The sequence below is a fragment of the Bos indicus genome, chromosome 1, assembly GCF_029378745.1.
Source record: "Bos indicus isolate NIAB-ARS_2022 breed Sahiwal x Tharparkar chromosome 1, NIAB-ARS_B.indTharparkar_mat_pri_1.0, whole genome shotgun sequence".
Lineage (NCBI taxonomy): Eukaryota > Metazoa > Chordata > Mammalia > Artiodactyla > Bovidae > Bos > Bos indicus.
Genome location: NC_091760.1, coordinates 146,395,092 through 146,418,072, shown reverse-complemented (window position 1 = coordinate 146,418,072; position 22,981 = coordinate 146,395,092). Strand labels below are relative to the sequence as shown.

Sequence of the window (22,981 nt, the reverse complement as noted above, 5' to 3'; positions counted from 1 at the left end):
CCTATGGACGCGAGCATCGCTGCAAGGTAAGCCATTTCAACTTACTTTCTCCAAGTCCTCTTTCAGGCAGATTTCACGCTGCAACTTCTCCTGTAAATTTCTATTTTCTACTTTTAAGAGATCGATTTCTTTCTTGAGCTCCACTGGAAGAAGCACAAGCTGAGCCCTGTGTGCAGTTTCCAGACCCATGTCTCCAGCCGGCACCTCCGTCTCCAACTCCAAGGCCACCCTCTGTGCACACAGGAGAGGCTCCCGGGCAAGCTCTGTGGGGACCAGGGGCAGAATCATCAGGCTGACCCTCCAACAGACAGGACACTGTGAGAAGCCCCAGACAACTGCACGTAGACCCTGAAACCCCTGTGGGAGCACGGTACCAGAAGGGGACACGACACACCCGTCTGCAGCCCCATGGGCACTGTGCACCAGAAGCAGACGAGCAGACCTGTCCCGAGCTGTCCATACCCGCTGCTGCCCCTCTGGTCTGGGTACCGAGGAATCGGCCCCCCAGAGCTGCTCTAGCCAGGGCTCATCACTGCTCCAGGCTGGAGGAAGAGGCACGGGGCGCAACTCAGGGGACCGGAAGATGCCGAGCAGCAGCCATGGGACACCGCTCACGCAGGAAGGAGAACAAGCAGGACTGGGCACCAGCAGGTGTGACCCCGCTCTTGGGGCCATGTGCTAGCCTTCCACAGGCCCACACAGCTCCAGGGGACCCTGGGCCGGACCCTGAGCCTCAGGCCCTCGAGGTAGGACACGTGGACTTGCCTCCTCAGCTTGACGCAGGACCCACCCTTTCCCGGGCTCCGTGTCCAGGGCCAGTCATGCATCTGCTCTCCTGGGCCCCAGTCCGTGCCCAGGATGACCACAGCTTCTCCATCCCCATGGCCCCCAGGGACCCTATGCTGCTGCCTGGGCAGACCCTCTCCTGACACACAGGGCCTGCTCCTCAACCCCAGGGAAGGGCCTCCAGCGCCCCCGCTACAGAGTCAACAGCCATCGTGTGTAGTGCCGGTGGCTCTCGTGGGATGCGGTCATGGCCCAGAACACCCCTGCAGGCTGGCCGCCACAGCAGCACTTAAGGACATACCTTGGCCGGGCTCCTCCGAAGGCCCTGTGGGCAGCTCTCCTTCCAACGCTTCCTGCTGGGCATCCTGGGAGGACGTCCCCGCTGCTAGTTGGCACTGGTGATTTTCTTCTAACCGTGTGCGCAAACCCAGGCTCTCCTTTGGGGAAATCACAGAGGAAACCTTGTAAAGAGCCTCTCAGCCTGGTTCCCTGACCCTGCCTCCCACAGAGTCCCCCATGGAATCCGCCTTCCCGAACCTCACACGTCCACACTGCCTACTGCCCCCACATCCCACTCCCAGAAGGGAGGCAGGCATATCCCCTGGAGTCAGCTGTGGGCTCAGGGCCTCCCTGCACCCACACCCACTGGAACCCAGGGCCCACCCTTCACGTCCCGGGGTCAGACCTGCTGGGCCAGCTGTACGGCCAAGGCCCTCGGCTGAAGGGTTCCCACTCCGCCCCGGGTCCCCTCACTCCCTGCTCCACGCTTCCCATCCAGAGCCCATGTTGGGCCACTCCTCTCAATGATGCTCCTGGACACAGAGTCCCGAGCGTCCTCATGCGAGGATGGGAGGGAGGGCAGAGGGGACCGAGGCTGGGTCAGCCCTTCCTGCTCCCTCCAAGAGGCAACCTGTCACTCATCTCCCTCAGAATCAACAGAGGGTCCCATCAGTCTAAACACCCAGCTGTCAATAAGCTCAAATCATCCTTTAATCAAGACTGAAGTCCTCGTATGGTCACTGGAAAAAACAACCTGACTGATGGACGGAATCAAGTGCCCCCCTCACTCAGAGCACAGTGGGTCAGGCTTCTGAGTGGAAGAGCAGACCCAGCAAGTCGGGTGAGAGAGACTCACCGTTCAGGGAGAGAGAAGGAGCCAGACATCACCCCCGCCGAGCAATGGCCAGTGGCAGACGACAAAACAAAAACAAAACACAGCAGAGTGGGGGCAGGGAGCCAAGAGCAAGGGCTGCCAGCTTTGGAGAAACCGGCAGAAACACGGCAGTGACACCCAAACACGTAAGAAGACATCCTGGCTCAGTGACAACCCAGGAGCCGCAGCCAGAGATTTACTGGCCAGGGTCAGCGCTGGCCAGAGGGGCGTGAGGGGCCCCACACCCAGCTAGGGGCAGTTCCACCAGGCACCCTCAGTCCACATAATACGTCAACACGTCAAACACACACCAGGCACAGGCATCTACCGTGCACACAAGCCCACACGCAGGACTCCTGCTCAAACACACATACGCTCAATGTTTTTACATTCCCTCAGATGATGAGACACAATTTATAAACCTATGAGAAGAAACAGGGACAGAGGTGACCGGTGAGCCAGCGGTGAGCAACTGCTGGAGAGCGCAGGCACACAGAAGGCTCGGAGGAGCATGTGTGAGCTGCCCACACACCCGGGAGGCCAGGCAGGGGGCGCAGGGGGCACAGAGGTAACTGCAAGACCCCCAAGGGCTACAGATTACGGAGGCTGGCAAGAGGTGGGGACCCCACTGTGTCCCTCACCTCACGGAGCCCAGCAGAAGACTGGTAGAGACCAATGGCCCTGGGAGAGAAGGCTGCACCCACCCCCACCACCCCAGTCTTCAGCCCCCAAGACCCCACAGTGCTTCACGCCTCCTGGGATGGCACAGCCTCGGGGCACCAACCAACGCACAGACCACCATCATCCCACATAATACAGAGACCCAGATGGATGGACACAGAGCAGAAACCTCTCAACACTAACCGTCAGAGAAAGTCACCGTCAGAGAAAGACCAAAAGCGCTCCATCCCTGACACTGAGCAGAGAACACAGAATAGAACACAGAGCAAAAAAGCAAAGCCCTTAGAAATTAAAAATGATTGGCACTTCCCTGGGGGTCCAGAAGTTTCAGATGCAGGGGGCGTGGGTCCAATTCCTGGTCAGGGAACTAAGATCCCACATGTCCTGTGGCATGGCCAAAAAATGCCAACATAAGAAAATTTTTAAATGACAATGGAGATAAGAAACTCAACCTCACAATTAGAGGAGTGAAGATCTCCTACCCTCAAAGAGGCCTAAACAAATGTCAGACGAGAAACGAGGACTGAAGGACACCAGTGGTTTCCCTCTGGAGGCCCAGTGTGACACTTGCTTGCGGGAGTCTCAGAAAACTAAGTGCACTGAAGAACTGGCATCCGAACAGCTCAGCAGCAGCTCAAGACATCTATCTTGCTTCTCTCACTGCGCACTGAACCCAGGGACAGTAAGGCGTGACGGTGGAAGCTGGAAGAACACCCGAGGAGTTGTAGGAACTGCAGACACATTTATTATCTCCTGACTGGCACAGCAGCCGTAGCAGCAGATACACTGTATTCTCCCATGGTTGACCCAGCAGACATAGCCGTAATGCAGCCTCAAGGGCTTTTCAGGTGGAGAATATTTATGCTTACAGAGCAAAAGTAGCCCATGGCCAAGGGGGTTCATCGAGATGCGCAGTGCTATAAGTGATCTTAGCTGTTACATAAACGTGTATTTACACAACACGGGGTGACAGCAAGAGGCCACGGGCCAAGAGAGCCTGGCCGCGCCATCCTGGCTAATCTGCTCTTTCCCTACAGTGTCCCAGACTGAAGAGAGTCAAGGCCCTACCTTTCCCTAGGATGAAAAACGGACCCAGACCCAGACCAAGTGCCATCACAGGACTCTGAGGAGCATGGAAGGCTAAGAGCTGCCAGAGGCTCCCTGGGTTGAAATGGTGTGGGTTGCTGTTTCCATCTCCATGGGATCTTTCCCACCCAGGAATTGAAACCAGGTCTCCTGCATTGCGGGCAGATTATTTACTGACTGAGGTATGAGGGAATCCCTAATGAATGTTGGGGTATGTGTGGCTTTTCGAATTAGTGATTTTGTTTTCTTTGGGTAAATACTCAGGAGTGGAACCGCTGTATCTATTTTTAATTTTTTGAGGAACCTCCTTCAAGTCAGGCTGACAGCACAGCCTTGCCCAGCGCTGGGGCTGGGAGGAGAAAGAATACACTCACACTCTGGAGCTCTTTGTCCAAACAGGTGCACAAGGCTTCCAGCATTACAGATAGCCCAGTGAGCCCCACTGCCAGAGGACAGAGAGGCCAGAGACGAACGGCACGGAGGCCACTGGGAACACGCCCAGCATGCACGCCCCCAGCGCCTCCCTCTCAGCGCAGGTTGCCAGCACGCATGAGGCAGGCAGTCGGGGAGCTTGTGGAGAGTGTGGGACCTGAGCAGGACCCAAGCTGCCATCCACCCGACTGCGAGTCTTGCTCCAGACCAGCCAGGGGGTCGTTTTAAACAAGCAGACACAGTCAGCCTGTGGAGATGCCAGAGACACAAGCACAAGCCTCCCTCCACTCACCAGTGTCACGGAAGAAAGCTTCAGTGAAAAGGATGGAAATCCAGACTTGAGAACATAAAGACAGCCCATTTCCCAACTAAAGATTAATGAAATACAGCCTTCTCGTGATATACTGAGATGCTCATATACCTCAATAGCACACACACAAAAAAACTGATTAAAAAGCAGGCTGCTGCTGCTGCTGCTAAGTCGCTTCAGTCATGTCCAACTCTGTGCGACCCCATAGATGGCAGCCCACGAGGCTCCCCCGTCCCTGGGATTCTCCAGGCAAGAACACTGGAGTGGGTTAGACCTGCAAACATTTCTGCAGACATTTCTACAAAGAAGAAACCCAGACGGCCAACAGTTTCGTGAAAAGACACTCCACATCACGAATCGTCAGAGAATATAAATCAAAACCACAGTGAGGTATCAGCTCACACGGGTTAGAGCAGCTACTGCTAAAAAAACAAATAACAAATGTCATCCAGGGTGTGGAGAAAAGGGAATGCTTGTGCACTGTTGGTGGGAAAGTAAACTGGTACAGCCACTGTGGAAAACAGGAAGGAGGTTCCTCAAAAAATTAAAAATAGATACAGCAATTCCACTCCTGAGTATTTACCCAAAGAAAACAAAATCACTAATTCGAAAAGCCACACACCCCAACATTCATCAGGGATTCCCTCATACTTCAGTCAGTAGAGAATCTACCTGCAATGCAGGAGACCTTGGTTTTGATTCCTGGGTGGGAAAGATCCCGTGGAGATGGAAATGGCAACCCACACCTGGAGAATCCCATGGACAGAGAAGCCTGGTAGGTTACAGTTCACGCGGTCGCAAGAGTTGGACCCGACTTAGCGACTAAACCAGCACCGCCACCATTCACAGCAGCACTATTTACAACAGTCAGGACGTGGAAGCAGCCCGAGTGTCCATTTGCAGACAGACAGACAGATGAAGATGTGGCACCTACACACGTATAGACCTACCCACACGGGAACTACTACTCGGCCACAGAAGAGGAGAGCCTGCCTCCTCCTGCAGCCTGGAGAGCAGGAGAGCCTGGTTCTCCTCCACAGAAGAGGAGAACCTGCGACAACACGGCCGCTCCCTGAGAGTGCCACACCAGGTGGGGTCAGTCAGACTGAGAGAGAAGTGCTGCATGGGCTCACTTCCGTCTGGAATCTAAAAACCCACCTCTGGGAGAAAAGACTGGGGGTTGCCAGAGGTGGTAGAGGGGTTGTGGGCGAAGTGGGTGAAGGGGTCAAACTTCTAGTCAGAGGATAAGAGTCCCAGGTGCCTGCACAGCACAGGGTACAGTCAACAAGGCTGCACTGCCGGCAGGCACCAAAGAGAGGCATCTTACAAGTTCTCATCGGGGTACAGTCAACAACACCATACCATCTGTCTACAGGTGCTAAGAAAGGAGATCTTAAAATTTATCATCGAGGTACAATCAACAATACTGTATGTCTATCCACAGGCGCTGAGAGAGATCTTACAAGTTCTCATCAGGGTACAGTCAACAACACTATGTCTGTCTACAGGCACTGAGAGAGATCTTACAAGTTCTCATCGGGGTACAGTCAACAACACTGTACTGTCTGTCTATAGGCACTGAGAGAGATCTTATAAGTTCTCATCAGGGTACAGTCAACAACACTATGTCTATCTACAGGCACTAAGAGAGGAGAGCTTACAAGTTCTCATCAGGGTACAGTCAACAACACTGTACTGTCTACAAGTACTGAGAGAGGAGAGCTTACAAGTTCTCATTGGGGTACGATCAACAACACTGTACTGTCTGTCTACAGGCACTGAGAGAGGAGATCTTATAAGTTCTCATTGGAGTACAGTCAACAACAGCATACTGTCTATCTACAGGCACTGAGAGAAGAGATCTTACAAGTTGTCATTAGAGAACAGTCAATAACGGCATACTGTCTATCTACAGACACTGAGAGAGGAGATCTTACAAGTTCTCAAGGGGTACAGTCAACAACACTGAACTGTCTGTCTACAGGCACTGAGAGAAGAGACCTTACAAGTTCTCATAGGGGTACAGTCAACAATACTGTACTGTCTGTCTACAGGTGCTGAGAGAGGAGATCTTACAAGTTCTCACTGGAGTATAGTCAACAACACTGTACCGTCTGTCTACGGGCACTGAAAGAGATCTTACAAGTTCTCATCAGGGTGCAGTCAACAACATTGTACTGTCTGTCTATAGGCACTGAGAGAGGAGATCTTACAAGTTCTCATAGGGGTACAGTCAACGACACTGTATGTCTATCTATAGGCACTGAGAGAGGGATCTTACAAGTTCTCATTAAAAGAAAAATGCTCTGACTCTGTGGAGGTGCAGGTTCACCAAACTGACCAAGGAGACCCTTCATATCACACCCAGGCATCCGGTCATGACACCAACACTGGACACTCAGGTCCCGTCAGTCACACCTCAAGACACAACAAAGCCGGCCCATCACCTCAAGCTGCTCCCGCTGAAGGCTGAGTCCATCAAGATGGTCTCTTTCTTCTTCTGATGTCTCTTCCAAACAGGCACTGGGTCAATTCAGAGAGAAGCTGTATTGTAAGAGCCTGACGTGGTACCTTGCCACTGAATCCCACTGTCCCTGGGACCCCACTTCTGTGCCAATCTGCAGGGCAATGTCCACCCACTTTGGCCAGATGTCACCAACCACACCCACATGCAGGTCAGACCAGCGTCAGCTTCAACATCACCATGCCAAGACCCAAACATCAGTGTGTTCTCCTGCGCTGGGCTGGGCTGGAAGCCACTCACCTGGTTCCCATGGCCTCCAGCAGGGAGTCATCCCTTCCCTCCTGCAGGCGCCGCTGCAACAGGGTCAGGTCCTCCTGGTAGCTCTGCTCAGCCTCCCTCAGCTTCTCTTCGAAATAGAGCCTCAGCTGCTCCAGTTCGGACTCGTGCCGGCTCCTCTCCTGCTGCTGCTGCTGCTCCAAGTCTCTCTTCAGGAGCTCCAGCTCCTCCACATGAGATGCCCGGGCCAGGAGCTGCTCACGCAACTCTTTATGGGTGGACACAAGCGAGCATCTCAGACACGGCACTCAGGGAAATGAGACACTGAAGACCCCATAGTGAAGGGCCAGAGCAGAAGTGTAAAGCGGGGGCCCCATTCCACCCCAAAACCTGTGAATGGACAAAGGCCCCCAGGGCTTGTGCTAGGAGCACAGGGCCTGGAGCAGGAAGACTACCAGGGAGACCACCCAGGCGGCCTCAGCAAACCCCAGTGCCCCTCGAGGGCAGAGGGCTTTCTCAGGCTGGCTCCCCAAGCCACGGGGGCTCTGAAGACAGAGGAGGGGCCGCCTCTGGGCCACCAGCCAGCAGGAGATGGGACCTCGGTCCCACAGCACTGGATTCTGTCAACGGGAAGTCAGGTCATGGCAGAGCCCAGAACCTTGACCTCAGCTGTGGATGACCCTGGGCAGAAACAGCCACGCCAGCTCAGATTTCCATGCTAATAAATGTGGGTGGTTTTAAGCTGCTGAGATGGTGGTGTTTTGTTTACAGCAAAAGAACAGTAATACAGACCATAAACAACTGTCACCACCACCACTATTCTGATTAAGAGGTGCTGCCAGCTGGCCCACCGCAGCCAGTGATCAGCTTTCAAATAATGGGGAAGGAGACAGTCACTGTCCCAAATCTATGTCCCCCACGAGGGCCGTAGCCACACAGGGGAGGCCGCAGAGGCAGCACTCAGGCTGTGACCCCTGTGTGAAAGCACGTCTGAAGCCCAGCCTCCAGTCAGTCCACCAGCTCTGCCTGGAGCCGCCCTCTCCCAGGGACCACAGGGCGGGTACAGGGCACGTGGAGCCTATGCACCCCACAGCCATCAGGAGTGATCTCGGGTCCTTTCTCCTAACTCTGTCCTTTGTTCCCAACAACACAACAGGGCAGATCCTACTGTTTGAGGCCTGTGTGCAGAGCAGCAGACAAGCCCACACCTCCTGGCCCTGTGCTCTTGACTGGGTCTTGTGCCCTCAGTAAACGTGGCATCACCCTCCAAAATCAGAGCTCAGAGCCACAGGAGCCCGACAACACTTGCCACAGGAGAGCCTGCAGGCCCAGGAGGTGATACGCAGCAAGGCACAGCTGTGCCCCGAGTTCCCGCGTGAGAACAGCGTTCCCACAGTGCTTAACCAAGCCTCAACAGGAGCCCAGGCTCACGTGTGAACAGTGCGTGTCGGCTTCCAGAATCATCGCTAGCTCGCCTATGGTGAAGCCCAGGGGCCGCCACAGCTCCACACAGTGACCCCACAGACCTCAAAACGCACACAGGTTTACAAGACCACTTTTTGGGGCTTGCAAAACTGTTAACTTCTTTTGGGGTTTGCAAAACTGTTAACTTCTTTTGGGGTTTCAGCAGTTCAAACTGCAGCTTTCCCTTCCGGGGACCTGGACTGGGAAGACAAGGTGCTCACCACTCAGCTCCTGCCTGCTGGACCTCGCGGACTCCAGCTGGGCCCCCAGGCACTGGATCTCCTCCCGGGACCGAGCCTGCAGCTCCTCATAGGATGCACGCAGCCTCTCCAGCTGGAAAGCAGGCACAGTGTGGGTGCCAGGTTGTGGCCCTGGCACCAGGTGAGAACATGCAGCTGCCTCAACCCAAGTCCACCCCATCCCCCAATCGGCAGCCCCGAGACCATCCAGAGGAATCCATGGCAGCCATGGTCTCACATGTGGATGCCTCTCAGGCTGTGGCCTCGTTCCCTGCAGAGACCTGCCCCCTACTTTGTCAAGGAGGGTAGAGGAGCCCCTCCCACTGGCCCCCTTCCCCGTCTATGACCTTGGTCCCTTACCCCCATGCAGCCTGTTTGGTTTTCTCCAAGTTGCCTGGTCAACCTCCCTGGGAAGCATCTCCTCTTTCAGAGTAAACAGAGCTTGCACACTGGGTGTGTACCACGTGCCAGCCAACCCTGCACCACTGGAGCTGAGGTGCACCACCCGCCCTCCTGGGGGCCTGGGTTGGAGTGGCTGCCAGGCTCCCCAAGTCACCAGCGTGGGGCTAAGCCTCCAAGGGAGTGAGGGTCATGCAGGCCTGCAGGTGCCCACTGCCTATGAAATGGGCCCTTCCTTTTTCAAGGCACAGGACAGAAGATGCCCCTCTGGCTGCCTGTCTCCAGGATGGGGGGCTGCCGCAGGCCCCGCCCGGCCAGGCTGCCCTCTGTCTGGAGGAGAGACAGGAGCCAGCACAGCAGGGCCAGATCCGGCTCCTCCTGGGCTCCATGACTCTCCTCCCTGCAAACCCATGCACCAGCCTCAGCTAACTCCTGCCAGTCTCCCAGTCACTTCCTGATTTCTTGAATCAATGCATGGGGCACTGCTTGGCTCTTGGTCTTCGTGACAAAGGCCCTTCAGGCCCTTGAGTGAGATATGTCCACATCATCCACATTTTGGTACGTAGAGTAGCATTGGAATAAAGTTCTGAAGATGTGAGCAGCAGAACCTTGCACCCTTGATGGCCGGAGCCTTCTCCAAGGGTAGGACTGGACAACATCATTAAGTCACAGTCACAGACTTTACCTCCTGATGTGGCTACCTACTGCCTCAGCAAATACTGAGAGTCCCTTTAAATTAGGGCTTAGAGTATGGAGGTCCCTCAAAAAACTAAAAACAAAACTGCCATATGACCCAGCAACTCTTGGGTATACACCCGAAATAATGGAAAAACTAATTTAAAAAGATACACGCATCCCGAAGCAACCTAAGTATCCACTGACAAATGGATAAAAAAGACGTGGACACATATATAATGGAGTGCTGCCTGCATGTGCAGTCGCTCAGTCATGTCTGACTCTTGTGACTCCATGGACTGCAGCCCACCAGGCTCATTCTCCAGGCAAGAATACTGGAGTGGATTGCCAGTGGATTGCCTGTGGATTGCCTGTGGATTGCCTGACCCAGAGATTGAACCTGTATCTCCTAGGTCTCCTTCATTGGCCAGCGGGTTCCTTACCACTGAGCCATGTGGGAATCCCATAATGGAACATGGCTGCCGGCACAGCCATAAAAAAAAAAAAAAAAATACTGCAATCCACAGAAACATGGATGGACTGGAGAATACTACACCAAGTGAAACAAGCCAGAAGGAGAAAGACAAATACTGTATGTTATCAGTAACGTGTGCAATCTAAAAAATAAAACAAATATATGTACAAAAAGACTCACAGTTATAAAGAACGAACTATGATCATCAATGAGGAGAGGGGAAGGGGAGAGAAGCAAGTTAGGGGAGGGGATTAAGAGGTACAAACTATTAAGTATAATTAGGTATAAAATCAACTATATTGTATAACACTGAGAATACAGACAATGTTTTATAATAGCTATAAATAAAATATAATCTTTAAAAATTGGGAATCACTATGTTGTACGTCTAAAACTCACACAATATTGTAAATCACCTAAACCTCGATTTAAAAGTAAAAAAACATGTAACACAAATTAGGGCTTAAGTTTTGGCTGATGACAGAGCGTGAATCCAATCCAAGGTCTCCTCAACTCCCTCCTGCACTGACAATTCAAATAAAGAAGCGGGTGCCTACCTCAAGCTGGTTCTCCTTTTCCTTCTTTCGGAATTTCCGCTCCAGCTCCTCCAAGTACTGGCAGTGCTCCAGCTGCAGGTCTGCACGCAGCTTGCTCAGGGAGGCCTCGTGTTGCGCCTCCTGCGTCTGAAGGGAACCTGCCAACGGGCCGGGGCCTCAGTTTGTGATGGCACAGTGTCCTCCACCTGCAGCAACAGCTGTACGCACCGCGTGTCCCCAGGCTCCCTGCAGACCCTGTTTTCTCAAGACTCTGTTCTTAGGACTCCACTCTCCTCTAGGACAGAGGGAGGCAAGGGGGAAGGGGAAGGCACAGGCCAGCAGACAGTGCCTACTGCGAGTGGGTGTCACCGTCTAACAGAAAGTGAACAACTGCATATTACTTGTTTGGTAGCAAAACAAACATGTTCCAGTAGTAGAACACGTAAAAACTGTCTCTGAAACAAAGGATTCTGGAAATTTCAGGGAACCCGAGAGGCCTGAGACCCATGAGGCAGGACCACACTGGCTGTGTTCTGCTGGTCCCTCACATGGCAGTCTCTCTAGATGACACAGGAAAACCAGCCCCTCCAAACTTGCTCATTTTACTTAAAGACTCACATTCAGCTTGATTTTTGGCTTGAAAAACCTTCTCAAATTCAGCTTTCTGTTGTGCCAATTCTTTCTTAAACTGGTTTTGTAAATTCTCCAGTTCTGACCGATGCTTTTCCAATAATTCTTGGCGTAGGTTTTCTAAACACGAGTCTCTCTCGGATTCCCAGTCTTGCTTCAGAATCTAATTTAAATGAGAAAGAGGAAATGATAGCCAACAGTTGATTACTGAGGTAAAACTATTTCAACCTCGCATTCAAAACCCAGTCATCCCTGCTCAGACAAGACTGTGAGTACAGCATGCGGCTTGAGACGTCCAGTCAGACAGGAACAGCAGCAGGCAAACATCCCAGGACATGAGGGCCTGGACCGCCGCCAGAAACAGAAGTGGCCTCAGAGCAGAAGCACAGGAACTCAGCTGACAAGCCAGGCATCTGTCACCCACACAGACCCAGGCACTACAGCAATGCCACCCAGCTCTACAGGGCCAGACTCTGCCCAAGCGCCCCGAGCTGGACAACTGGGACTGAGGGTGCCCTGAGCTGGGGCCTGAGGCTGTCCTCCACTTGCCACCTGTCCAGAGTGGCCAGGACACAGTCCCCACCACCACCCGCTTCCACTGCCGTCACCAGCGCCAAGAACTCTTCTACAAAGGGGGACTTGAAAAAGGGATGGGTCACAAGAGTCAAAAGTTTGCTGAGGGACTTCCTCAGAAAAGAGCTAATCCTGTTACACCCTAAATCAGAACTCTTACCCCCAAAAGGGGGCATGGAGTGGGAGCAGCAGGACAAGCAGAGCACCAGCTGGCGTGCTCAGCGCTGTCAGCACACTGGCTTCCGCCTTCACCCTCAGGGACGCTCGTCCCGTATCTCCACCCCACCACAGCTTCCTAAGTGGTGTCCGTGTCTCCTGTCCCTGAGGACCGAGGTCTGTGTCCCGAGCACAGCCAGGGCCAGGCCGCAGGGCTGCTCAGAAGCCAGACGGGAGGGAAGAGCCTCCCATCACATCAGGCCACACAAAAGACACGAGCAGTTGCTGAGGAATCCACGCTGGGCAGAGAGAGCAGTGCGCCACACTGCCCTGGCGACTCCAGCTATGACTGCATTGTGAGAATCAAGTGCGAGACCCCGGGGGGTGAGGGAAATACCACCTACACAGAATGACATTTTCCCATCCTATGTACCTCCATCATCTGGGCGTTTTTTTCTATTTCTGATTGTAGCTTCTCCTTCAGCTCAGCTGCAAGACAAACAAACATGACAAGTGGCTCGGATCACCGAGGCTCAGACTTCCCCACAGTCTGGTTCCCCAGAGAGGACAAGGCTCCAGCACCACAGGCCACTCCACAGGACACTCGCCAGCACTGACAGGACAGGACAGGATGCACCTGAGAGAATCGAGATGGTGAAGATGGCCGCTCTGATTAGCAATCACTCTCGTGCCCAACAGAGCACAGGAGACGTCCAGCCAGAGCAACAGTCTAGGAGGGTCATGTGAGGCTGGCTCTGGGCCTCACAGATCACTGAGCCCACCTCATCCTTCTGCTAGTAGAACCTCGGCCAGTCGGCCCTGCACCGGACCCCATGCACACCCAGGGCCTGGAGTCCAAGGATCCTGCAGGGCCAGCTTCCAGGCTGGGTGCTGGACAGTAAGTAAAGGGAGACAGGTAAAGACGTTTCAGGTCCCAACAGCTGTCCACCGGGAGGGAAAAAGCACTAGAAAAGAGGTGCCAGGCGCCAGGGGCAGAGGAGAAGGTGAACTGGGCCAGGGGAGCAGCAGCAGGTGACAGCCAGCACCACCAGGTGCTGGGAGGGTGGCCCAGCAAGCCCGGGATCCATGCAGAGATCCAGCCACCACCCTGCAAGGGCAGGTTCCACCAGGTCCATGGGGGCCCTGCCCGTGGCAGAGTCCAGGGAGTGGAGGGCAGATGGGCCTCTCTGGGGACTGTTCCCAGGGGTGCTGGTAGAGGAAACAGCATCAAAACAGGCCTAGGACAAGCATATTTCATATTTTTAAAACTTAACAAAAGCAGGGGAGGACATGGAATAATCTCCTTGTGTTTGCCTGAATCTCCATGAAGATGCGTCAGAGGACTGAGGAGGATGCTTCTGGGGGGTAGCGGGGGGGGGGGGGAAGGAAAGGAAGACTCTGCAACCCAAGGTGGGTCAGAGAAAACAGCCCAGGGACTCTTCTGGGGGAAAAACGTTCTGAGCAGAAAAAACAAGAAAAGCCACCAAAGTGCTGCCTTGAAACAGTTTTAAACAGGTGAGTTATATGGTACATAAATTACAGCTCAATAAAACTATTACATAAAATTGATTTTTACAAAAATACCAACAAAAAATGTACCAAGAAACATAAAAAATGACAACATAAAAGTTCACTTTAAGGCCAGAGAACTGCAAGATTGAAAGGCGCCTGAGGTGCCACCAGCAGTGAGACGGCCTTTGAGCACAGTGAGGAGCCAGGGGTGGGGTATGGGTGGGCGGAGGGGTCTGGGGCAGTGCTGGGGTCCAGTAGGGGATAGAGGTCCAGGTTGGGGGTCTAAGGCAGGGATGCAGGTCTGGGGTAGCGATGGGGGTCTGGGGTGTGGGTCTGAGGTGAGAATGGGGGTCTAAGATAAGGGTCTGGGGAGGGGATGGGGGTCTGGAGTGGGGATTGGTGTCTGGGGCAGGGATAGGGATCTAGGGCGGGAGTCTGGGGTGGGGATGGGGGTCTGGAGTGGGGATGGAGGTCTGGAGTGGGGGTCTGAGATGGGTGTCTAGGGCAGGGATGGGGGACTGGGATGGGGATCTGGGATGGGGGTGGGGGTCTGGTGTGGGGGTCTGAGATGGGTGTCCAGAGCGGAGATAGGGGTCTGGAGTGGGGGACTGGGATGAAGGTCTGGGATGATGATGGGGGACTGGGATGGGGGTCTAGGATGGGAATGGGGGTCTGGGGTGGCCACAAACTGTGGCCAGAGACAGAAAGTGAAGAAGCGACAAAGAAACTCACAGCTCTCAAGCCAGGATCTTCTGTCGACACCCCCAGGTTGTCGGCCAGCCCCATGCACAGCCACCGTGCATACCTGCCTCCTCACGGACCAGCTCCAGCTCCCGGCGTGCCCGGCTCTGCAGCAGGGCCCGCTCCTGTGCGTGCCGCCCAGTGAGCTCAGCATGCAGCTCGGCCAGTGCCGCCTCTTTATCGCGCTGCAGGTTCGCCTGCGTCCGCTCCAGCCTTGCCGCGTGCATGTCACTCAGGCTCAGGCGAAGCACCTCCAGCTCCAGCTCCTGGAGGACAGTGAGGTTAGCTGCGTGCCGCCATGAAAGACAACGTCATGCCACTCACGTGAGGCATGCAGTGTCGTCAAACCATAAGGACGGATGGTAGGATGGTGGCCCAGGGGCTGGGGAGATGCCATCAACGAACATGGTTTCAGGTTGATGAGATAAGAGCTGTGGAGACAGATGGTGCTGAAGGATGCACAACACTGTGAATGAACAAACACCACTGAATTGTGCACCCAAAAATCATTAAGATGATAAATCTTATGAGTGTTTTACTAGGTTGGTACAAACGTAATTGAGGTTTTTGCATTATTGAAATTTGCTGTCTGATATTGGTACAAATGTGGTTACTTTATACATCATTTTGATAAGTATTTCTTGCTTAATTTTTTTCTGCTAATGACTTATTACTTTAAACTAGGGAAATGATGTTAGACAAAAAAACAAATTCAAGCAATTTTCTTGAGTTCAAAATGGGTCATAAAGCAGTGGAGACAACTCACAGCATCAACAACGCATTTGGCCCAAGAACTGCTAACGAACGTACAGTGCCAAGGAAGTTCAAGAAGTTTTGCAAAGGAGACGAGAGCCTTGAAGACGAACAGCACGGTGGCTGGCCATTGGAAGTTGACAACAACCAATTCAGAGCAATCATCAAAGCTGATCCTCTTACAACTACACTAGAAGTTGCTGAAGAATCTGTCGACCATTTACAGTCTTGGCATTTGAAGCAAACTGGAAAGGTAAAAAAGCTCAATAAATGAGTACTTCATGAGCTGACCAAAAATCAAAAATATCATTGGTTTGAATTATCGTCTTCTCTTATTCTATGCAACAACAACAAACCATTTCTCGATCGGATTGTGATGTGTGACAAAAAGTGGATTTTATATGACAACCAAGGACAACCAGCTCACTGGCTGAACCAAGAAGAAGCTCCAAAGCACTTCCCAAACCCAAACTTGCAAAAAAAAAAAAGTCATGGTCACTTTTCGGTAGTCTGCTGAAGGTCTCACCCACTATGGCTTTCTGAATCACAGCAAAACCATTATTATATCTGAGAAGTATGCTTAGCAAGTCAATGAGATGCACCAAAAACTACAAGGCCTGTAGCCGGCAGTGGTCAACAAAATGGCCCCAATTCTTTTCCACAACAACGCGTGATCAACTCTTCAAAAGTTGAATGAATCGGGCTAAGATGTTGATTCAGCCACCATATTCACCTGACCTCTCGCGAGAAGACTCTCAGTTCTTCAAGCATCTCAACAACTTTTTGCAGAGAAAATGCTTCCATAACCAGCAGGAGGCAGAAAATGCTTTCCAAAGGTTCACTGAATCCTGAAGCATGGATTTTTACACTATAGGAATGAGCAATCTTTTTTCTCATTGGCAAAAATGTGCTGATTATAGCAGTTCCTACTTTGATTAATAAAGACGTGTTTGAGCCTAGTTGTAATGATTTAAAACTCATAGCCTGAAACCGCAATCGCTTTTGTACCAACCTAATACAATTTTTAAAAAGACCATGACAAAAATAGAGGTTGAGGGAAGTAAAAACAGAGTTTAAATAATTACGCAAGAGGAAAGTGAATGTGATTAAACTTATACTTAGATAAATTAAGTATATAGACTGTATTTCATAACCTCACCATTAAAAGAACAGAAACTGTGTACTATTACTTCAAAATGCATAAAAGGACAATTTCTTTGTAAATCTCATGATAAATTATAATTCAAAGAAGGCAAAACAGGTGAAAAGAAAGGAACAAAACAGGCAAGACAAACAGAAAACCCAAATTAAATGTCTGGTGTTAAGTACAGGTACAGCAGTGATGACATTAAATACAAGGGAATTCACTGCCAAATAAGAAGACAGATTGTCAGGCTCAGTTAAAAATCAACCCTATGCTATTCACCAGACATACATCTTAAACTGACATCTGCAGAGATGCTAAAGGTGAAGGAGAAAAGAGACCAGGTCCATTTACACAGAGTTCCACGGCAGAATCAGCAAGTGAGTGCTCACTTGGGGTGGACAGTAGGGATCAGAGCCAGCACTGTCCTACCTCTGACCAGCAGAGGGGTCACCTGCGGTGCGTGGTGTACTCATCTGTTGGGCTATATGTAAGTTCTGTGTACTTTTCCACAAAGATGCTATAAGTCACAGCTTAAACAAGTATGAAATGTGTATTTAAGACTGGGTCTTACAGACTCCATCAGAGACCATTTTTCCAAGCCCTATGATCTAGATTTCTCCTGCAATAATGCAGATTAAAAACCAAACTTGCTCACTGCTACAAGTAGTGTGAACTGAGTCCAGCTAGAATTGAGTGTCTAAAATATCATTATTTTGTATTAACTTCTAATGGAGTATAATCTATAAAACTACTGAATCACCATGCTTTACACCTGAAACTAACATAATGTAAAACAACTATACTTCAATTAAAAAAAAAAAAAACAGATAGACAACTCTTTGATATTGGTCAATATCTAATCATTTTTCTTGCAAATGCTAACAAAACTGAATTGATTTGAAAAAGGAATCAATTCAATATCCATCGAAGTCACACTGACCACTCTGGGAGGAGCTGGGACAGTAACACTGACCCCTAGCCTGCATGCCAGCCCCTGCAGCGTCTGGGGTGTGGGCCAGGCCTGGGAAGCACATTGACCAATGACAGAAACCTGCAGGGCAGAAAGGCGGTTTCCCCCCTCCACACCCACCAGCCAAGTGAGGAGGGCGTGAAGAGAGGCCTTGCATGCAGGGAGCTCTGCCTCCAGTTCCCACGCATGGGAGGAGACAAGGACACGCCTTAAGAGGGAACCCAGGGAAAGCTCACCTTCGTCATGACCCCGGGCTGCTCTGCACAGTGGCCATCCAGCTTCGGCGGCGTCCTCTCTCTGCTGGGCTCCTGCAGCTGGCGGGGAAGGGCCAGGAGGGGAGTCCACAGCGGCACCTGGGCAGCCCCGGCCCCTCTGCCCCCGATCCCTCCACCTCTGCCCCACTCTAGGCCTGCCAGGTCCATCTACAATCTCCTCCTAAACCAGTCTCAACTCTAAACATTTTTTGTAACTTGTTTCCCTCATGATGGTGCTGCATGATTTTTAATGAATTCTGTTTCTTTATTTCACTGTGTACTTAACATTTAAATCACTAAATTTTAGTTTCTCAACAAATCCTGGTCTTTCACATTCATGCACATTTTCTAAGCTCTTAATTTGATACAAATTCAAATATTTCATCTTCAAGATTTTCCTTTTTTGATAAATATTTTCCTTAAAAATCTGTAAAGTAATATTTTGTTTTTCTAAATCACCTCAAAATTGAGTTTAAAGTTTTCCAACAAATTTCCCCCCAATAGTTTTGACACATAAATTTACAATAATTTAGGGCTTTTATCTGCAGGAAGGCTCAGTGCACTCTCCTTGTCAACTCACTGGTGGCTTCCCACCACGTCCATATGGGCTGCCACACCCGACCACACATCACTCACTGCTGTCAGAATGTCAGGGTCTGCTGGACCCAACTGCACTTAGCAGTTTCATTTCTGAGCAGTTATAACTACTTGAGAAGGCTGGCATAATTTTATCTTTCATATAGGCCTTCCAAAGAACAGTGAAAAAAAATCCGCCCCCCTTTTTTTTAACTAGAGTAAAACATTTTATTTTGCAATTACTGCCAGACCCCTGCATTTACCTAGGATGCAAGACGGATCTGAGCAACCTGCTTCTCCCATAACACAATGCTGTTTCATCATCATAAGGATAAATCCGTCAATTCAGTTATTCCCAAGCATGCCAACAATGCCTTAAATAATGAGGAAGCAGAGGAACCACCTAGAAGGGCAAGGGGTAATGAACTCATCTCTCCTCCAGTTTTCTACGTGACTGGAGAGACCATCTCCATGTTCTGCTTTCGAGATGACAATTCAGGGAGGGGCTTCCCTGGCAGTATAGTGGTTAGGACTCTGAGCTTCCCCAGCAGGGGGCACTGGTTCAAATTCTGGTGTGTGTGTGTAGTAGTTGCTTAGTCGTGTCCAACTCTTTGCAACCCCATACGCTGTAGCCCACCAGGCCCCTCTGTCCGTGGGATTCTCCAGGAACACTAGAGTGGGTTGCCATTTCCCTCTCCAAAAGCAACTATGGAAAGAAAGAAAGTGAAGTCACTCAGTCATGTCCGACTCTTTGCGACCCCATGGACTGTAGCCTACCAGGCTCCTCCATCCATGGAATTTTCCAAGCAGGAGTACTGGAGTAGGTTACCATTTCCTGCTCCATCAAATCCTGGTAAGGGACCTAAGATCCCACAATGCCATTTGACATGGCCAAAAACTTTAAACAGCCCAGCAAATGTGAAGCTAGCATACTGGGTTATTCTATTTATAAAACACTCAAAACCAGCAAGACTATAAACTATTCTTCTACAAGTCAAGGTGCTCTAAACACAGAAAGTAACTTGAGACAGATCACGGAATTAAACACAGAAACCAGGCCAGAAAGCCTCAAGCAGACACGGAAGACGGTCTTCACAACCAGAGGACAGGAGAGATCTTTTGGACAGGACACAGAAATCACTAACCACAGGAAGAAGTGATGAGCTCAACATCAAAGTGAAGAATATTTGCTTATCACAAGACACCGTTAAGAACAAAGCTAGGTAAGCAAGACCAGGAAAAATATTTGCAGTACATATATCCCAAGAAGGGAAGAAGGGAAAAGCTACCCACTCCAGTATTCTGGGCTGGAGAATTCCATGGACTCCAGTCCATGGGGTCACAAAGAGATGGACACGACTAAGCAACTTTCACTCTCTTTACATCTAACAAATAACCTGGAACAATAAAGACAAAAAAGAACCACAGGTTCCCCCAAGACCAAAAGTTGAGCCTTCCTAAGAAAGTTCTCATAAGCCAAAATGGCCTTAAAGAATCAATTGCATTCCTTCATAAAAGTGAAAATCCTCTCTGGATTTCTTTCAGTTAGCAAAAAACAGGTATTAATTTGGCCTTTTATAAAAGCGACGTGGTGTAAAGCAAACATTCAAAAAGTGGGGAAAGCTAATATAAACAAATATTCCACTTTAGTTAACAAATTTGTTTTTCATAAGCATGAGAACTGAAGCTTATTTATGTGTATTTTAAGACTGAGTAAATAAAGATATTGTAAATAAGGATGTCAGGTTTCTCACTATGGGTAAAAGGAGTGAAAAGTAAAGAGGGGGAAAACGAAAACAAAATTTGTACTGTTGTATTAAAATTGAAGATATTACTATTAATTTATGATTTTTACTATACATACAAATAAAGAAATATGTACAGATGTGTTTGAATATACATTTACTTATATTTTCCTGCTCTCTTTTGAAACAGCGCAGAAGCAACTACACCCTGCTAGCAATAAGCGCACTGAGCACACAAATCTTGGCTTCTAAAACCATTCTCCACCAAAAGGTACCAGGGCTCCTAGAAGAAATGACTGGTTTGGGGCTGTAGAAGGGAAAGAACCAATTAAGCCTGGAAAGTCTTGGCGCAGAAAGTATGGAAGTAGGTGCCAGCCAACAATGAGCACATGTTGAAAGGTCACAGATGCCAATCCAAAGGCCCTCCCAATGGCCAAATGTATGTGTTTCAGCAACAAAATAAACACTGATACGATGGATTAAAACCCAAAATAGAATAAGTATCTAGCAGTCCATACTGATAGAAATTATTGAATAAATAAACAAGTTGGGGAGGAGCAACAGTTCCTCCTTAGAGTAAAACACCAATTAACATATGCAGGTGGAATGATGGAAACAAAGTCATCATCCAGCCAACACCACAGTAGTTACTACAGGTAAGAGTCCTCAATGAAAGCTAAAAGTGACAGAATGTTTACAGGATCTCCAAGTACCTCCACACTATATACTTATTAACTACAACAGGAAAAACAGAAACTTTTCTATCAGAAGAAATCTGGCAGGCCCCCCAGTAGTGAGACATACCACCCATGCCTCTTCTCAGACACCCCTGGCAGGCAACATCATTACCTCCACAGCGTTCCTGCTAAAATGTACTACCTGACTTCAATCAGGAGAAAATATCAAACAGAGCCAAACTGACAGGGATCCTACCACACAACTAGCTAGCAGCCCACAAAGGTCAAACTTATAAAACACAAAGGAAGACTAAGAAACTGTCCAGACTGGAGGAGACTAAGGTGACAAGGCACTGAATTGCAACATAGAATCCTGGACCAGAAAAAATGGGAAGAATTAGAAAAAGCTCTGTCAATTAGCTCACAGTATTGTTTCAATGTTTACTGAAACTGCATAATCATTTATATTGTGATTACATGGATATCAATGTTTCAGGAATCTAGGTGAGGGATATCTAGGAACTCTGCTATTTTTTACAAACTTTTTGTAGCTCTAACATTATTTTAAAACAAACAGCTGAAAAATACAAAAGTTTTAAGTTAAAATTAAAAAAAAAAAAAAAGACTTGTCTAATTTGAAAGTAAAGATACGAAATAATAAATGCTAACTTACACTATGAGCCTTTCTCCTCAAAGAGCCTAGGCAAGAAACATACAAAGAAAAGCCACTGAGAGTAAGTGCCTGGCCCCCTCAACATGGAGTTCGCGTACTTAGCTGCAACAAGACAAGGCTACTGAGATCCACAGCTCTACCCCAGAGAAGCAACAAGAAGACAAGCATGAACAGCAACTGAAATCCAGTCTCAGGTCTCTGAGAGCACAGGCAATGGAGGGCGAGTCAGCCGGGCACAGTCTGGTCCAGAGGCTCAGGCACCAGAATTCTGCAGCAGCTCCCGGGCAAAGTCGCAGCACCGTGACAAGGCCTTCCCATTTGCCGAAAGCAGCACTCTAGGTTTGTAGGTAGAATATCATAAACTACTCAGTAATCACCCCATTTTTTCTCAGTCAGGCAGTGCAAATACAACATGGTTTTCAGGCAGTCTGCCCTTGGCCACCAGTGTTCTGCTCATTCTAGCCAACCCCTGCCCTGCCCCTGCCACACATAAGCAACAGATCCTCCTGGTTCTAGGCCCCTTGCTCATAATACAGGCGAGAGGAGGCCCCAGGGACAGCCCCCACGCAGGCCCTCGACAGGCCCCGTGAGGCCAGGCACCCTGCACACCCAGGTCCACACCTGCCCCTGCAGCCACAGGGCCTCAAGCAGCAGACAAGACAACGTTTCTGGGATGCCTTCACCCCTTGCCTCCTCATTCCACGTTCAGAAAGAAGGGGAAGGCTACAACCAAGAACGAGGCGGATTTGAGAGCACATGAAAGGACGTTACGGTTTAAGTGTCAGAGGGGCTGCTGCACAGCCACACCTGAGGAGCCCACACTTGTCAAGCTTCTGTTACCATAGCATCACCAACACCGACACTCGCCTTCAAACAACCATTCAACATTTCAAAATCACATGATGAAGAAACAACTTTTAACTGTAAGTAACTACAAAAATATACTCCCCATCTGCAAGATAGAGTAAAACCCTCTTTCCCTAACTTTGGATGGACAAAAACAGACCCAACACCACTTTCAGCACATTAGGCTCGCAAGAACTACAAGATAAGCAAAATACGAAAACACAAAGCTGACTAAATGCACCTGAGCGGCTTCAGTGCCATCAGGGGTGTCACTGCAGGTCGGGTTCTTGCCAATGTCCAGGCCTCCCAGGGGCCCAGCGTTCCCGGGCGCAGCTACCGGACTCTCCTCCGTGACAGGCGCATTGACAGTCGTGCCCTTCCTCTTCGCCGGCGTTTTCTTCGAATGCGTACAGTCGCCTTTTGTTTTTCTCTGTCTGAAGTGAGCAAGCTGCGCAGAAATGCAGAAAAGTAGCAGAGACAAAGGTAAGCAAGGAAGAAGCAACAGAACCACAAGGTGAGTGAGCTTGCGGGGAGCATGAGGCCCTGCGGCCCGCGCAGCCCACGCGGCCACACCTGGCCAGACACACGTCACCCGGGTCCTTGCCCCCCAAACACGGCCGCCATCAACATCGAGGTACTGGGATTCAGAGTCACATTGAAGAACCTAACAGTGAGGATGGTTAATGATGCCCAGAGACAAAGGAGAGCAATAAGGCTGGCTGGCAGAATAGCTTTTCTAGCCCGTAACAGTT

The 22,981-nt window shown here is 50.2% G+C and overlaps 1 protein-coding gene across 4 annotated transcripts in view; it reads right to left on the bottom strand.

Moving 5' to 3' along the window:
* Positions 1–22,981, bottom strand: part of PCNT (pericentrin) — a 105,603-nt gene that overhangs the window by 80,251 nt on the left and 2,371 nt on the right. For all 4 annotated transcript variants that reach the window (XM_070796371.1, XM_070796361.1, XM_070796357.1 and 1 more), the window contains exons 2-12: positions 22,471–22,677; positions 17,695–17,772; positions 14,653–14,854; positions 12,769–12,824; positions 11,595–11,769; positions 10,998–11,134; positions 8,874–8,985; positions 7,213–7,456; positions 6,896–6,971; positions 1,088–1,223; positions 46–263 (exon numbers count right to left, since the gene is read on the bottom strand). In XM_070796371.1, the coding sequence (XP_070652472.1) occupies positions 46–263; positions 1,088–1,223; positions 6,896–6,971; positions 7,213–7,456; positions 8,874–8,985; positions 10,998–11,134; positions 11,595–11,769; positions 12,769–12,824; positions 14,653–14,854; positions 17,695–17,772; positions 22,471–22,677 (1,641 nt within the window). The remainder of the gene's footprint in view (positions 1–45; positions 264–1,087; positions 1,224–6,895; positions 6,972–7,212; positions 7,457–8,873; positions 8,986–10,997; positions 11,135–11,594; positions 11,770–12,768; positions 12,825–14,652; positions 14,855–17,694; positions 17,773–22,470; positions 22,678–22,981) is intronic.